General features: G+C 43.1%; 1 protein-coding gene and 1 pseudogene across 3 annotated transcripts in view; one reads left to right on the forward strand and one right to left on the reverse strand.

Annotated features, from left to right (window-relative positions):
- The window catches only part of LOC148038082 (putative choline kinase 2), a 134,731-nt gene that overhangs the window by 61,428 nt on the left and 55,597 nt on the right, over positions 1-17,706 (reverse strand). For all 3 annotated transcript variants that reach the window (XR_015689006.1, XM_087668680.1, XM_087668681.1), the window contains exon 3: positions 4,001-4,196. Coding sequence is in view for 2 of the 3 variants with exons in the window: in XM_087668680.1 (XP_087524806.1) it covers positions 4,001-4,196 (196 nt within the window). In the remaining variant the exon portion in view is untranslated. The remainder of the gene's footprint in view (positions 1-4,000; positions 4,197-17,706) is intronic.
- Positions 10,162-12,439, forward strand: LOC148038083 (uncharacterized; annotated as a pseudogene).

A 17,706-nucleotide genomic window follows, 5' to 3' on the forward strand; every position in this document is an offset into this window, starting at 1 on the left:
CCACTCAGAACCTGTTGCATGCCCTAACCTCCGTAGGGGCATAAACATTGAGAACTCCAAGGCACGAGTACCCCGACAGTTGTGCCTATCTCAGGAAAGTGTGACGGGTAGCAGGGACGGATGAGCCAGTCGATGTATGGGAGGGGGAAGACTGCTAGTGCGAGGAGCATGTAGGCGTGTGTGGCTCATCACCTCACGTCGAAGGAGGGGAGCTGGGGGTTTGGGGGGGATCACCTGAACTGAGTGTAGATCAAGGGGGGTGCTCGGTAGGGAAGGTGGTGGGGGGGAGGAGAATCGAGGGATGGTGGGATGGACGAAGGTGCATGGCGGGTGTATGTGGGGGGAGGGGGGGGACAAAGAGAATGGGTGTGGGGGCTGTGGAATCTCAAGTGAGGTAGTCTGTGGCACGGGTGGTGGATGTGGGGGGCTGCGGTCCTGCCGGTTGGGGTGGGCAGGGGGGGCTATGGAGTGCTCTGCCAAGGGGGCGTCGCTCGCCCACCTGCTCCTTGTTGTCAAGGCTGGGTTTGAGGAGCTGGCTGCGCCCCCCTGCCGTCTCCCTCTGTGTCGTCTCTGGGCCCATGTGAAGCCGTCAGCGTCCACCTGTGGGCCTGTCGACGGAGCCGCATTGGCTCCGAAACATGTACAAACTGCTGCCTAATGCCCAGAGTCGTGGCAGCACAAGCACTACCTTGGCTACCCCGTCACAATGACCTGTTGCGTAAAGGAGTGCCCACCCGCCTCAATCTCTAGGAACTGTGGGATATTCTTGATCTCTTTCACTACCACCCGTACCTTTGGGACTCTTGTTGTTGTCACTGCATCCGCGAGAGATGCGGGGAGGACAGTGCCGAAGAGCCATCCAAAGTCTTCCACCAACTGGCGATACTCTATCGCCAAGCCAGGGAAAAGAAGAGTGACCGGGTGCTGAAGAACAACTGGAGGGTGGGGGGAAACAATGGCGAGGGGGGGAAAAGTTGTTGTTTTTGGCAGTGGGGGGAGGGGGAGGGGGGGTGTGGGGAGCGCGAGGGGTGGGTATGGCATGGACAGCAGGGTGGGCGGGGAAGGGAGGGAGGAACTGTCCGGGCGGGGGGAAAAGACGGATAGGCGGGGTAGGCTGTCGCGAACCGTCGCGGCGGAGGGGACTCAACGTGGGGGGGCGAGCTGACATAGCGGGCGCTGACGATGGTGCGATCGATTTGGACAGGCACGAACCGATGTGACAAAGGGCAGCTTGCGACATGACGAGTGTAAGCTCGCATTCAGCATGCTTTATTTGTGCCTCCAGTTTGCCTACTACATTTGATGTTGACGTTAACATTTGGTGCTATCGCCCTGATCTTCTCTCTCCTCCACAAACTTGCAGCAAACACACTATGCAGTGAATACTGAACCTCGAACTCTCATATCTCTGGGATCAAGGCAAAGGTTATGAGGTGTAGAATGTGTCGTCCTCCAAACGGATCCCAAATCGCAGCAAAGGCAGCCTCCAAGTGTTAAACACTGGCAGACATAGCTAGGGAAACTTAGATATGATGTAGACAGTAGTGCAGGAGAGAGAGAGAGAGACTAAAAACGTAGGTACTTGAGGAGAGAGAAAAATTGGGCGACGGTTGTTAGGTGCAAACACAACCTGTGGAGGGGAGAGAGGATCAGGGCGGCAACCAGAAACTGCTTTGTTATATGATTGGTTTTGTGTTCTTTGCATTTAGAGCATTTCTTCACATATGTCCTATGTGAAGTCTACAATGGGTTATGGATTACACTATAGGGCAGACATTGAGCCCACACTTTATGCCTACACAGATGCAGATTGGGCAAGTACTGCAGATGAACGGAGATCAACATTAGGATATGTATTCAATCTATCAGGTGTAGTAGTTTCATGGATGTCAAAGAAGCAACCTACAGTTGCTGTATCTTCTACAGAGACCGAGTACAAAGGGGCAGCAATTGCGGCATGTGAGGCCATATGGTTATGCAGCTTGCTAGAGCAGATTGGCTATGACATAATGGACCATGTAGCTCTTTATTGTGATAACATCAGTAGCATCATGCTAGCTAATAACCTAGTATTTCATGCTCGCAAGAAACACATAGAGGTCCATTACCACTTCATTCGTGAGAAGGTGCTTGATGGAGTAGACCTACAGCATGAGTCTACTAAGCAGCAGGTTGCAAATATTTTCACTAAATCATTTCCCCAAGAGAAACTAGAGTACTTCCGACAAGCTATGGGAGTACACAGCTTGAGTGATGCAAGCTCAAGCACTCATCCTCCTCGTGACTTCTTGAGCAAAATAAGCCGGACACGTAGCACTATGCCACCCACACTATGAGTTGTAGTGTGTATGTGTGGTGCCTGTATATAAGGCACACTTGGTTGCTTTCATTTATAGAGTGAGAACACACCAAAATAATAGAAGCGAGCAGAACCCAAGAAGCTCCCTTCCACCATATCTTGTTTGCTGCATATGAATGCATGATACCTGTGTTACATTCTTGATAGCAATAACCTGCCATCTATGGCAATGTCTTGCAGACCACTGCATTCTAAGGAGTCAGGAGTCTGAATCGACCTCAACTCACAAGCTGAGATGGCAAAAGAGATGCTCACCTGCAAACCTTAGCTGAAAGTCAGTTCCTGTATACTATTGCTCCCCAAGTCACTATCATATGTACCACAATGCCCCAGATTGCCCATGTGAAATATACAGAGGGCTCTCCTCCAGATCTCCTAAGATATAGCGTCATCCCTTAAGCAATGCCTCTAAGTCTCCTTTGCTGCCACAAAACAGAAATCCTACCAAAACAATCACAGGAACACTAGGCTTTTTTGAACAAGCAAACACCAAAACAATGATGTCATCTGATCTCCTCTAAAACTCCAAGAGAAAAGGCTGAGTGAATGCCCTGTGTACCATCCAGTGTCCTCCAGAAATCTGTGAGAAAGGATAACTGACGCCCTATATGTGCCAATGGGGAGCTTGTGCTGGAGAGGCCCAGATCCTGATCATCTGGATCCTTCTTCCTGATCTGGTCATGTAGCCAAAAAATGAAATATTGGCTGTCTCCCCTCTTCTCTTCAACAAGCTGTGTGAAAGTCCAAGAGAGGACCCAAGATAGCTCTGATGATAGCTACCACAAATCAGTCCTCAAAGGCTCTACCAATGCATGTAGCCTGATCTAGTAAGAAATCCATGTCATGTTACTACTCAAGCAAGCGCTATGCACTCTTGTCAAATCTGAGAAGCTGAAGGTACAGCCCACATACACAATGCAAACGGTATTGATAATCATTGCATCTCGCACAACAAGGATACACACTAACAGATAGATCCATTGATAGATAAGCCAGTCTCCATGCAAAAACAGCAGAAAGTTTACCACACCTGTAATAATACAATAGTTTGAATCAAGAACACTGCTTGAAAGATGGAACCCATATAATATAAGTCCCATTATCATCCTTTCTAAAATTTGTTAACCTTAGAGGAGGTTTTAAGGGATGATTTCTTGTATATTTACCTTAGTAATTCCATAATATACATGCAAATCCACACACTTACCTGCAGCATCTATTATATAACATTCAACCAATGAAGAATTTGTTCAAAGGTATAATTTTTTGTGCCCACGGAGTAATTTTGATGAAATTTATGCCTCATATGGTGTGCAATAAACAAAAGTCGATTAGACTCTATCAAAGGAGGGCAAACAAATAGGGTGCACAGATACATACAGAGTGCATGCAACTCACCATCTTTTATGCTAATGAATACAAACAAATTTAGAAAGAATCTGCAAAAAAGTCGTTAATAAATTTTTAATGATCTTACTATTAATAGGTGCATTACACTGTATTAAATAAAAATAAAAGAAATAGGACCCCCAGCTATATACAATGTGCATGCCACCCCGCCTTTTTCATGCACATCAATACAAAGAGATTTCAGAAATACCCTTGAATTAATTTACATAGTTATTGTAGGAATAATCTTACTATTATAGTAACTGAGCCATCTGTTTCGTCCATCATAATGTTTCCATACTGCAAATCATTGTGACAAAAACCTATTTCTTCTCCCGATTTTGAAAGTATTCTCTCAAGTTTTGAGATTTCTCTGTCCAGTGATGCAACTTGAAACTCTTTAAGACATTCTGGCAAGCAAATCTCCAAAGCCTTGCAAAGCCAAAACCTGCAAAACAGCTTCAATAACTCACTCTTCGTGGAGCCCACAAGGCTAAAGAAGGTGTTCTGAATTTGTGTACAACATGATGCTTAGGTGTATTTTGGATATGCTTTGCTGCACTTCTTAAAATTCATAGCAATCAGTCCATCATATGGATTCTCATTGTGAAAAGAGAACTCTACTCCAAGCAATTGGCATACGTCATGAAAACAAACCATATGATCAAGATTCTCATAAAAGATGTGCTTTTGGAGCTTTTATAGTGATACATTTGTGGTATGGTCTCTAACATAATGTTTCATTTAATTTCACATTGCTTGTTCTTATTGTGATGAAATGCTCCAAATGCAGAAAACACAAAACCAATCATACAACAAAGCACAAACTCATAAACACAGAATATGCAGTGAATACTGAACCTCAAACTCTCGTATCTCTGGGATCAAGGCAAGGGTTATGAACTGGAGAGTGTGTCATACTCCGAAACAGATCCCCAAACGCAACAAGGCAACCTCTGTGTGTCGAACACCAGCAAATGCAGCCACAAAGGCTGGATCTAATGCAAACAAGCAATAACGAGAGACAAAGACCAAAACGTAGGTATCTGAAGAGAGAGAAAAATTGGGTGACAAGTGGAAATAGTAGATGATTGTGCAAGAAGTGTAGGCGACAGTTGGAGAAGAGAGAAACTCAGCAAACACATGGTTTTGGATGATGGCAACAGTGTCTAACTAATGGCAACAGCTCTAGATGATGACGTCAGCAAACGCACAGTTCTGATAGTAGGTGACAGTTCCAAGGTACTAGGCGACAGCTTACAGGTGGAGATGAAGGCTAGAATCAAGAGCCAAATGATAGCATACAGCAAGGGGAAGTTCTAACCACGATGTTGTCCGCAAACAAGGTGTGGGCAGTAGAGATACGGCTCCTGAAACCTACAAAAACGAGATTGAATAAGAGTGGAGGGCTACATGCCTTATTATAGAAAGTTTGGGACACCCAAATTAGGGTTTGGCATGTGGAACAAAATAACTCTCTAGACTCTAAGATCACATTTCTTTTCAAAACAATAAGGTTTCTTCAGTAATTAAGTATGGTAATGCATTTTTAACTCAACACTCCCTATCAGACCCAAAACTGAGCCATGCAAAAAAAGCCCTTTTTGTTTATTTCCTTTGATCCCAAGGCGTCCCACCGCAAAGCAACTAGGGCATCGAGCAAAGGATGCACGTCAACTATCCAATGACTTACCAAGACTACAGACACGCAACGGTTATCTTACCAAGGGAGCCCAAGTGATCACCCAAAAGAGGCCAAGTAAAACCAACCTTTCGAATGAGTACAATTAAGATCCTTTGATCTCCTCCACTAATCCAAGTGCCTCTTGTTATCAAAACTAACTAGCAAGCCTCCAAACCAAATTGCCCCTTGGTTTGCTTGGGGATCAGCCTTCACCCTGCTCCTCCTTGAAAGATAATTTCAACCCCAAATCTCATATTAGCTGGCTGGCCTCTTGAATCTCCCTGAAATTCCTTAATTTCAGCTCCTAGAATTCAAGTCCTAGGCCCTTAGTTCTGAGCATGCGTCCGGAGGCGGTTATCAAAAACCTAATTTCTACTATAAATTAGGGTTTACAACAAAGATTGACTAAAATATCTTCCTCTGATGGCTCAAACTATTGCAAAATGCTAAGATAACTTGAGAGATGGCTAAGGGATAAGAGAGAATGCTATAGAAGAGAAAAATTTCAAAGTTTCATCTTGAGAAACACTGAAAAGCTACTACTGTCCTACTCAAACAGCCATGAAAGCTATCACCTACAGCTTAGGACCACCAGAAAGACTATTGCCCATTCCTATATGATGTCATCTGCACCAAAAGGACTTTGGCCTACTGTTATCTGCTCCTAGAGGGCTCCAAACTGTTGTCACATGTTGTAGGACTGATCCTTGGTAGCTAAAATCACATTAGCAATCTCTCCTTGCTCTCTAAAAGCCTTCTTCTCTCTCGCAATGACTGAAATATACATCCACTTGTCCCTAAAAACGTTTTTTTCACTTACATGAGTAAATTTTACCAAGTGACAACCTTCTAATTCCATTTTCAGCATTATCCACCTTATTAAATTAACTTTTAGAATATTAATTCTAAAATTTAATTTAATAATTATTCTAGTGTTCATAAAATTAATTTCACGTGTCGATAATTAAATTAGCTAGGCCAATTTATCTTCCAAGTATCCTTGAGCACTTATTACCCCTTAGACTGGCATTAATTAATTAATTAAAACCTAGTCTCTAATGTCCCCACTGATATTAGTGACCAATAAATTGATCTAGGCCAAAAATTGACACCAAGTACCACCTAATACTTATCAAGTATAACTTATTACAACTTTTATCTTTGATATCCACTACATCCTCGGGGATCCTTGGCCTGTTACCATGAAATAGTTGTCATGTGTATCACATGTGCTAAACAATCTTACACCAGACTAAGGGTCCTCTCGTCGACTGCCCAAAGGCCTACGAAGTCCTATAAAGGTGAATGGATTCAATAATGGACTATCTACTTTTGTTCTTTTTTCTCTTTTCTGAGGGCTTTATTTTAGCTTCCCACAAGATTTAGCATTAAGTGAGGATTTCAAATCAGCCTTCGTTTCATTAAGTTACTATGCCCTAAAGTACAGAAAATAAAAATGGACAGTCCCACTACCTTCATAAAACAAGCCAAACGATCCCACAGACTACTAAGATAAGTACCGAGAAAATCCTAAGGATGTGTGTGTGCCAATCATATAAAGAATATGTGGAGAGACAAGCAAGACGAAGTGGAAGCAAGTAAGATAACCAAAGTCAGCATGCAAGTATAGGGAAAAACTACCTTTGGAGACTGCCACATACGTAATGTCACAAGTATGGTGGATCCATAGTTACTACTCCAAGGGTGACCAAAAAGAGATAAATGCGCATAGATACATATTAACACGTACAGAATGTCAATACATGGGGTAATGTAAAGGGAGATACAAGTTTTCATGCTCATACAGAATGCGATGCAACAGTGTCACTTAGACAATGCCCTCGTAAGAAAATTGTTCACTTGCCCAAGCATCCTGTTACAATCATATTGTCCTGATAGTGTGGATGAAGTTACAAATGTCTATACCATACAAAATAAATAAATGTTTGAAAGCCAAAAAACTGTAAGCGTCATCACTATTACTATCAAGAGAAGAAAAAACGCTCCTTTTTAAACTGGAAGCAAAAGTAAGAGGCAAGCATCCTCTCCCCATCAATCTGAAGAAGTAGAGGAGGGTGTACCCAAGTCGATTTGAGGTAGAAGATACTGTAGAACCGGCTTGTTGACCGCACTAGTCAAAATATTTACAAAATTGTCACTAGATGGCACAAACTCTAGGCAAATAGTGCCTAGCTCAACCTACTCTTTGGTGAAGTGAAAACCGCTACGTGCCGTGTCCAAGGTCTGGTAATCGGATTGCCCGCAAGGACAATGATACTCTTGTTGTTGTAGTAGACAACTGTAGGCGTCTCGCAAGCAAACTGAATTGCGGCCAGTAAAGTTCCTCAAATAGATGGCCTCTATGGTACAACCAAAGAGATCTCGATACTTTGTTTTGGCCATGAAAGCCACCATCGTCTCCTGATTACAGCTAGCCCAAGAGATAGGTGCGGTATCTAAGATGTAGAGATAACAACCATAGGGATGTGGAGTATTAGGATCTTTCACCTAGTCAAAATCAATGTACCTCTACAAGCATAAACCATGACCATAAGTTAGTTCATAATTATAGATACACCTTAAATATCTTAATACATAAAGACAAGCAATCCAATGAGACATTCTAGAAACATTAAAATACTGACTGATCAAACTAATTGAGTATGCAAGATTTCGCCTAGTATGAATTAACCAAAGTAGTTTCCCTACCACAGAACGATAGGTGTGAGCATCAAAAGGCTAACCCAAGGTATCCTTATACAGATGGATAGTAGCATCAAGAGGCGTGGCCACTGGCCATGTCGAATCAGTGCAATATACTGCCACCACCAGCTATAGGGTATACTTCTGTTGTCATAAAAAGATGCTTTTCTCATATCGAACAATCTCCATCCCCAAGAAATAAGACAACAAACCTAAGTCGATCATCTCAAATGTAGTGTAAAGCTTTGCCTTGATTTCTGCTATGGCTACAAATTTTGAGCCAGGGAGGAGTATATCATCAACGTACAACAAGATATAGCTGACCTCCGTACTAGTAGTGCACACATATATATTTGGATCATAGGGGGTAGAATGATATCCATAAATCTGTACAAACTTATCCATCTTGTGTGATACGAAGACCTCAGCGCTTCCTTCAATCCATAAAGAGATTTCCGCAAGTGAAATACATTGTCATTCCGGTCAGGTGAAGAAAAACTGGGTAGCTGCTCATATAGACTTCCTCCTCCAAATAACCGCTCAAAAAGGCACTTTTAACATCCATTTGATAGATCGGCCAACCTTGATGAGTGGTAAGCATAATCAACAAACAAAATGAGGTTAACAGAGCAGAAGGTGCAAAGATTGCTTCATAGTCAATGCCCTGCTTTCGCTTGAAACCGTGCACTATAAGGCGAGCCTTGTATTTGTCTAAAGTACCGTCACCCTTTAGCTTGATCCTAAAAATCCACTTCCTCCTGAAGATCGTCTTGTAACGAGGACAATCCACCAAGGTCCAAGGCCTATTTCAATCGATACTATCCAATTCCTTCTCCATGGTCTCACACCACAAAAGGTTCTAGAGAGTCTCGCTACAAAAGACAGTCATCTAGGGGCCTCCACAAGCAAGGGACAACAAGGAGACATCTTCCAAGGGCTGGCAACAACATTGATGATCAGGTGACAACATTTAGGAGTTGCCTGCTAGTAGGTGGCTGTATTAAATATAGATTGTAGCATGTAATAGGAAAATTTTAGGATTTTCTCATGAAGAAAATCAGATTTTTCTCTCGTTTTGGCTTTCTCTCATCTTCTCCAACCCCTTCTCAAGAAATGTCAACATTTCTCAACCATTTTGAGCAGACCTTAGGTAAATTTGATAAACAACAAAGGGACCTCAGCTGTAAACCCTAAGTTCTGCAAAAATTAGAGTTTAGCAACAACCTTGGGATCCGTGCCAACAGGAAAAGACATCGTACACTGAAATCAACACTTGAAATTCATGGAATTGACACAGATTTCAAATGCCAAGCCACCCATTGTAAATTGGGGTACCATTTGACCAATCGATGATTCCATTTATGCAAGTCGTGGATGAAAATCAAAGGGTAATTGGTCCAAATTGCTTACTAATTGTATGTACGGCAAGGGGCCTTTGGATCAACAAAGGAGATTGTGGGATCTCAACTTGTATATTGTCCATTAGCAAGCAAAGTTAAAGAAATACCGAAAGGGGTGCTAACTAATGCTGGTCTATAGGCTAATAATTGCTCAAGGATACGTGGAAAACGAATTGGCCTAGCTAAGTTACTTATTAGCTTATGAAATTAATTTTTTGACACTAGAATGCGACTTAGCAAAACTTGCCCATGCAAGTGAAAAAAACGTTTTTAAGGTTTGGTGGAAGTCTATTCTAACCATTGTAAGAGATAAGGATGCTATCAGAGAGCAAGAAGAGGTACCTAATGTGATTTGCAACTACCAGAGAGCAATCCTACAATATGTGATAGTAGTTTAGAGCTCTTCAGGAGCAAGTGACAACAGCCTAAGATCCTTTTGATACAGATGACAACATATAGAAGGGGGCAACGGTTCTTTTGGTGGTCCTAAGCTACAGATTCAGCCTACAGGGGGCAAAAAGAGGGGCCGTGACATGCAGGAGGTTGATGAGGACGATGATGCACATGTGCTGAGACAAAGTACTTTGCCTTCACGTGTGTCATCTCTTTCACAGGTAAAAGAGAGACAAAAAGTGGCTGAGATGGAGATTGCTCACACTCTTGTGAGTGCAACATCTCCTTCAATGTACTGAGGATTGATCAATGGAAGAGAATGGTGAGCGCCATAGCAGAGGTTGGCCACACACACTCGTGGTCCGAGGTGGAGTATAACAAAATGCGTACCATGATGCTTGAAGAGCAGAAAGCCTTGACAGACAAGGCATTGGTACCTATCAGGGCAGGATGGCAGTCTTTTGGGTGCATCATCATATCTGATGGCTGGAGTGATATGCGTAGACAACGCATTATCAATATATTTTGGTGTCCTCATGTCTTGGCACATACTTCTTGCGGGCTGTGGATGCAGGAAAGACAGGAGAATCCATCAATGCTGAGTTTATTTATCACCACATCAAACAAGCAATTTTGGATGTTGGGCTAGAGAATGTGGTCCAAGTGGTGACAGACAATGCTTCAAATTGCAAGCGTATGGGTGAATTGGTCAAGGCAAAGTTTCCTCGCATTGCTTGGACTCCTTGTGCTACACATTGCTTGGGCCTGCTGATGGAGCCTGGAGGATATTGGAAAGTTGCCATGGGTGCAACCTCATGTTGCAGATGCCACGAAGATTACTACATTTTTCTGAAAAAAAACATCAAGCTTTGGCCATCTTTAGGAGCCATAGTGCACTTGATATGGTGCGACCCTCAAAGACCAGGTTTTCTTATATGTTCCTGGTCTTGCAATGGCTTTTTAGATTGCGGGACCCAGTACTACAGACTGTGGTGGACCCGAAATGGAGGTTTATGCACCATGCACAGACAGAGACCACTAGATACATTCAGCGGAAAGTGCTTGACAAGGCCTTTTGGACAGAGATACAAAGCTTAACAGTGGCATTGAAGACTATCCATGTCCTCCTCTGAGTCACAGATATGGAGGGCTCTACTCTTGGACTGGTCTATCATCTCTCATGGAGATGAAGCGCCATATTGCCGCCTGTACGACATTGACGGAGTCTCGGTGAGTGTACACTTGGATATTGTTCTTGGCTGATTATATTAATATTAAATAATATGCACATTGCAACAATATGTTTAAAGTTATATTATATAATGACTGTTGGAATGTTGGCTTGTCAATTTGTAGCCGAGGTGACATCTTGGCTATTGTAGAGCGGCGATGGACGTTTATGAGCCGTCCCATTCATGGGATGGCTGCATTGCTTCATCCCTTCTACAAGAAGCCAGAGCTGCTTAGTGAGAGCACTCTGCTCACGCAGACAGACCAGTACATCAACATAATGTACGATGAGGATGAGCAACTTGAGGTTGATGCAGAGATGGTGAGTTTTATGAACAATCTAGGACCATCCTTTGCTAGAGCAGTGGTTTTGAGAAAGGAGGCGACGAAATTTCCTCTCACGTGGTGGCAGAGCTATGGAAGACAAGGTCTTCCAAAGCTGACTCATCTTGCTCTCCAAATCCTCTCGCACGTACTCTTGACTCTTTCACAATTGCATCCATCTTTAAAGTTTAATTCATTAAGGGTTTTGACTCCAAAATCGTATAGTGATTCGTGATCATAGGATTGTTCTGATGGTGCTTGTGAGCGCAATTGGAGCGCCTACTCCTTGGTTCACACGAAGATCCGCAATCGACTTAGTACCGCTCAGCTGGAGCGATTAGTGTATTGCCGAGCTAACATGAAGCTCGTGTGAGATTATTATGCTTTGGGGACACCCAAGCAGGTATATTTAACTCTCCGATGTCACATATCTTTTGACACATTTCAATATAATTAAGTCATTTCTTGTGGTTCTAGCTTGTCGGATTTTGCTTTTCCACAGGTAGATCTGACCCGTGTGAAGATGGTGCCAGCCTCTACTAAGGACGATGTGGAGCAGCGTGTCAGAGACGAACAGGTAGATATTATACGACTCCTTCATAGACAGTTGGAGAGCATCGATCGCCATGTCACGAGGTCACGCGCACGAGCTTTGGCAATACCTTTGCGTGAGGTTGCAGATTCAAAGAGCACTAGACGGAGGAGCATTCGTCGGGGAAAGCTGCATGTTCGTATGTAGCGGACTCTAGCCAATGAGGCTATCACTCTCATTCCTACTCAGAGAGAGCCAGGAGATGATGATGTAGCACATGGATCTCATGATACATCTTTCACATCATCACATGTGCCCGTGATGGCAGAGCTTGAGTATGATGACGAGGGCAATGTTTGGACAGATGGGGACTTGCTCTCTTCTGGTACATCGTCACATCATCATCATCTGATAAGGATTTTTGACTCTTAGATCACGTTTCATTGTGGAGTCTAGACTCTGGACTAGCCCTTATGGGCCTTTTGAGGACATTTCTATGATGTAGTGTTGCAACTTGCCATGTAATATGTGCATTGTATTCAATTTGTTTTGATGCATTTGCAGCCTTTTAACATGGATGAGAGACGAGACTTCTGTTGTGTAAACACTGATCCATCACTTGAGCTAAGAGTGGTGATTAGTGATTGAAGATTGATCTGTGATTGAAAACTAGTTTTGGTATCTGATGTTTGATTTCTGAAGTAACAAGTTTTACAACATGTGGCAAGGGTTTTGTGATTACTAATCACATGCGTATTAGTAAAGACCTTATTAGATTGTCTTGTAGGTCTCTCTCACAATTTAAAATGTATTTGGATCTTTTTATGTTTATTTTGATATGAAATGCCATATAGATTGATATTTTTTACAATGGTACATATTTTTATGTACACAAAAAACTTATCTGTACGGAAAAACGTACAAATACGTACCGTACATTATATACAGTACGTACACATCAACCTTGAACCAACATACATAACATAACGCTCACAAAGAATCTCAAAAACATTGCTAAATTATCATGTGACATGTCTATTTCTCATGAGCTTAACTCATCTCGCAAAAGCAAACCATTTCATAGCATAAACCATGGCTAAAACATCAATGGCATCATAACATATGATACTGTCCATAAAACCAGCTGATTACCATTGAATATTAATGATCATACACTGAAAACCAACATTTGTTAAAATCCCCGATGATCATTAATCAATGCAAATGTGCAGTTTCAGAGCTGCAATGAAAACCATACCCATCTGCATACCAAACATAGTGACCGGTACACTGAATAGTGATCTCTTGGCAAACATATTATCAACTATTGTACCCTGAATGTATATTGAATACATCCGAGATCCACTAAATCTAGAGCTTCCCATCACTGAAGAGAGGAGGTGCTAGCTCCCTCACGAGCATTAGGTAATACTCTGGATCCCTGTTCTGCTAAACTTGATTGAGCCGGAACTAAAGTCGACTCTAACTAAAAGCATCAAGGTAAAGCCGCAACAACTCAAGATGGTCTACCAAGTCATCCTTCTCCATTCATTTGGCATCCATTGGTGAATAATTGTGAAACTTCAACAAGTACCTTCTAGAAACCTTACCCCTAATCTTCCGCTCTTTGTGTGCCAAAATCTACTCTGGTACCAGTATTTCATCAAGCTCTTCAACCTAAGGCTGAATTTCAACAAATATATCCTCTGGCATATCACCATGAAAAGGCCTAAGCAAGTTCACATGAAAAGCATTGTGTATCCGCCAATGTGGAGGCAATTATAGCATGCATTAATCATCCTCTCCAACACTAGAAACGGTCCATAGCATCTCATAGACAACTTTGGATACAATTGCTCTTTGCCCTTCATCTTTTTCAGTCATGCCTTTTCAAAACGCAGCAATACATAATCGCCCTCTACAAAGTGCAAAGAATGCCTATGACGATCAACTGCTCTGATTTTCAGCTTTATTTTCAAATTTACCCTTCTTCTCAGTCTTGGCCTCAGTGACATGTGGGTTAGCATCACTATCTTGGAATTCTGCATCCTTTTCACGCAGCAATGTATCGGCTGTAGTAGCAATTTCTGTAAGTTGAGGCATGCTTGAAATAGTGGACTTAATACAAAAATCCTGAATACCCCTTGGCCAACCACAAATATACTTCTCCACTTGCTCATGGAGGGATACTGTGCGATAAGAAGTAACTACCAGCAATGCATCCCAAAACTTCTTATTATACTGATCCAAGTTCTTGCAATCTTTGGAATTCAAACGATTCCAAGTTGTCATAATGTCTACTTCAAAGGTACTTGTCAACCAATTTGAAGCAAACATTTGCTTAAACTAGACCCAAGTGGTAAGTGACTTCCCTTGAATAAGAAGTGTAGATTACCATTGCAATGCATTTCCCTTCAAAAATATGGCTATCTTTCATATCTTAGATGCCTCTCTGAAGTTGCCTCCAAATAGGCTGCATCAAACTACTGAATAAAAACAAGTACTTTCAGCCTATCTTGTGCACCATTGAAAGGCTCAAACTTCACACTTTTGCCACCTTCATCATAGTCTTTCGGCGGACCTATGGAAGTCAAGTTGACATAAATAGGCTATTGCAAAAAGGGTGCATTTGCTGTATTTACACGATAACCAGCACTATCAAATGCTCCTATATGACTAGCACCAAATCCTTGTGCTCCAACAATCCCTGGGGGTGCAGATAAATATCCATATGGTCCGCTTTGTGCCCCATGTTGGGGTAAAGGCGCCTCCGCCATGCTACCCCGTGTATTACTACACTGACAGTACCCGCCACTGCACACTGCAGGTGGCGAGCGCCCGTCACCGTCACACTTATTCTTTATTCTTTCAGTGACTAGTGAATAAAGGAAGGCCCGGTTACACATTGTGACTGTTGAAGTTCCCATTTGTCTCTCTCTCTCTTTTCTTGCTCTTGCTCTCCGCCATAGCTCGTGCATGGTCTTTCGATCCTCTCATCCCTTTCAACTGGTATCAGAGCTTGGCTTCCGATTGGTCGAGCTCTTCTCAGTGCTTGCTTAGCTTCGCATCGACTCCCTTCTTGCATTGGATCTCCATCCCGGCAGCCATATCCGATCTCCCCGAGCTCCCGTCACTCCCCGGCTTCCCGAGCACCTTCCCGGCCTATTGAGGCACCTTCAAGGCATTGGTACTGAGGTATTTGATCATTCTTTCAGGGTTTTATTTCAGTCTACAGGTTGCAAACAGCAAGGGCAGCCATGGCTTCAAACCCTTGAAGCTTATTCCCCTCATATTGTGCCTTACACCTATCAAGGCTCAAAGAGGCTTGTCATAGGCCTTTGATAGGCCCTTCTTGAGTCCCCCCATTACCCCCTTTCAGCCCACGTGGAGCAGCAGCAAGTTCAACACCAACAGGACAGATTGCGCCATTTTTTCCAGGCTGTTAGCACTCGTCTACTTCAGCTCCACACTTGGTCATTGCTTCTTGCTCTCTACCTTGATCAAGAGGGCTATTAGACTTCATGTTTGATATCATTCAAGCTTTGGGCATTGGTCTTGATCATTCAGGGCTGATTTCTTCAAATTTGGGACTGTCATAAACTGTCATAATAGGCTGAAAACAGGACAGCAGCATTGGCATTAGCATTTGTTGCTTACACTCCATTCCGGTTGTGCTATTTGATGCCCGTATGCGGCCTACCTGATGCCCAAATGTCTTGGGAATGTATGCATTCGATTTGCCCATGATTTGGCATTGTTGTTGGGCTGGAAATTGACAGTTTTGGACTGTTTAGAGCTGCTGTACATGAGCGGGCTGAAGCTCATTTGTCACATGTATTGCTTCTCTATCGATACCGGATGTATGCTATGGGTTACTTTGGGGATCAACTTCGAACTCATGATCGTGATTCCGGAATGCTTTTGAGCATCACATTTGCTCCGTTGTTATTGGTTTGTCATTGGCAGTTTGATCGACTTGACTGGCATTTGGGCCGCTTATGCCTATTGTCTGTACTTGATGGATAAGCTCTATGCATTACATGCTTTGGTCAGTGGTTGATGCCTCTTAGTTCGTCCATGCTTGACAGATATTTTGGAGCTCCGATTTGGATGTTTTGAGCACTTCCGACTCACAGGGATATTGACTTTGGGTTGCTACTGGATGTATTGACTTGACAGAGATCTTGCCATTGGGATTATGTCTTGCTCAGTGGTTGCTACGACAGTTGCTTCATGTATGTCATGCTCTCTTGGATGCATCTGACGCATTGACTTGGTCACTTGTCATTGTTACTTTGTCTTGGGTTGTTTGAGCTCTTTAGCTCGCCTGTACGCCGTTTGTGCCATTGGGAGCATAGTGTATGCATGACCGACTTTGAGCAGTTCATGTCTTGGAGCAGCTTACGACTTTGAGCAGATGTTTTTTGAGACTTTGGAATTACCCTCCAACCTTTGGATATTGCATTGATGTATGTCTTGGTCTCCAGATTGCTTATGAGCTGAGTCTCTTGCTTTGGATCCGCTTTCATTTTGAGCAGACACCTATTTGTGTCAGGTTTTGGCAGTTGCAGGTACATCTTGCCTAGATTGTCTAGGGGTATGCTGGCTTTGGACCTAGCACTGTCTAGTTGACTTTGGATCCAGTTTTGGGACAATTTGCTCTCATTATTGCAGGTCTGCAATTTATTACAGCAAGCATTTATTGGTGGACTGAGCTGTATTTTTCATGCTGAAATGTCTTGATTTGGTGTATTGTACCTCGTACTTGGTGGGCAGCAGCTTCTTAGTCAGTTTCCCATTCGTTTTGCCTTGGATTTAGTGGTTTTTTTTTTTTGGCTGTTTGCAGCAGAAAACAGCAAGCAGTTTTGAACTGTCTCTGCATTTACAGCCTGCATTATGGCTTCGTCTTCGACTAATAATGCCATATTTAATATCACGAAGTTGGATGGTACCAACTATGGCTATTGGAAGAGCCAGATTTGGCAGGTCTTGGTGCAGAAGAACCAGGTAAAGCCACTTCGATTGAGCAGGCAGCAGCTTGCAAGTATGAGCAATGATGACTGGTTTGACTTGGATGCATACTGTAAGTCCACAATCATACTCTCTCTGACTGAGCAGGTTCATTACAATGTAGTGGATGAGGCACAGACCGCATGGCAGTTATGGGAAAAGATCAAGAATCTTTATGATAAGAAGAGCCCGGCTAGTCAGATATATTGGCTCAAGCAACTCATGGATCTGCGCATGAAGGAGAATGCGACAATGTCTGCTCATTTGAGCCAGTTCCATGTGATCTTGAAGAATCTGACATCACAGGGTATCACATTTCCCGATGAGGTGACCCCACTCTTTTTGCTTGGGACTCTTGGAGAGTCGTGGGATGTCTTTCGTACTGCCTTGTGTGCTCCTGCTACTGAGCTGAAATTGTCTAATGTAGAGAGTGCTCTTCTGCAGGAAGAGATCAACAGGAAGAACTTGGATGCCTCTCGTGTTTCTCATGCTTTGACAGTTAGAGGCAGGAATGACAGGAATGACCGTGGGAATGGCCATGGCCCTGACTCTTAGAAGGGTCGGTCCAAATCTCGTGGAAAGTCGCGTAGTAAGTCGCGTGGGCGCAACGCTAATGTCACTTATCATCATTGTGGGAAAAAGGGCCATATCAGACCACAGTGTCATGAGTTGTGCAATGAGA

Source organism: Lygodium microphyllum, chromosome 3 (assembly GCF_053477565.2).
Source record: "Lygodium microphyllum isolate KBCC chromosome 3, Lygodium_microphyllum_v1.1.10, whole genome shotgun sequence".
NCBI classification, from domain to species: domain Eukaryota; kingdom Viridiplantae; phylum Streptophyta; class Polypodiopsida; order Schizaeales; family Lygodiaceae; genus Lygodium; species Lygodium microphyllum.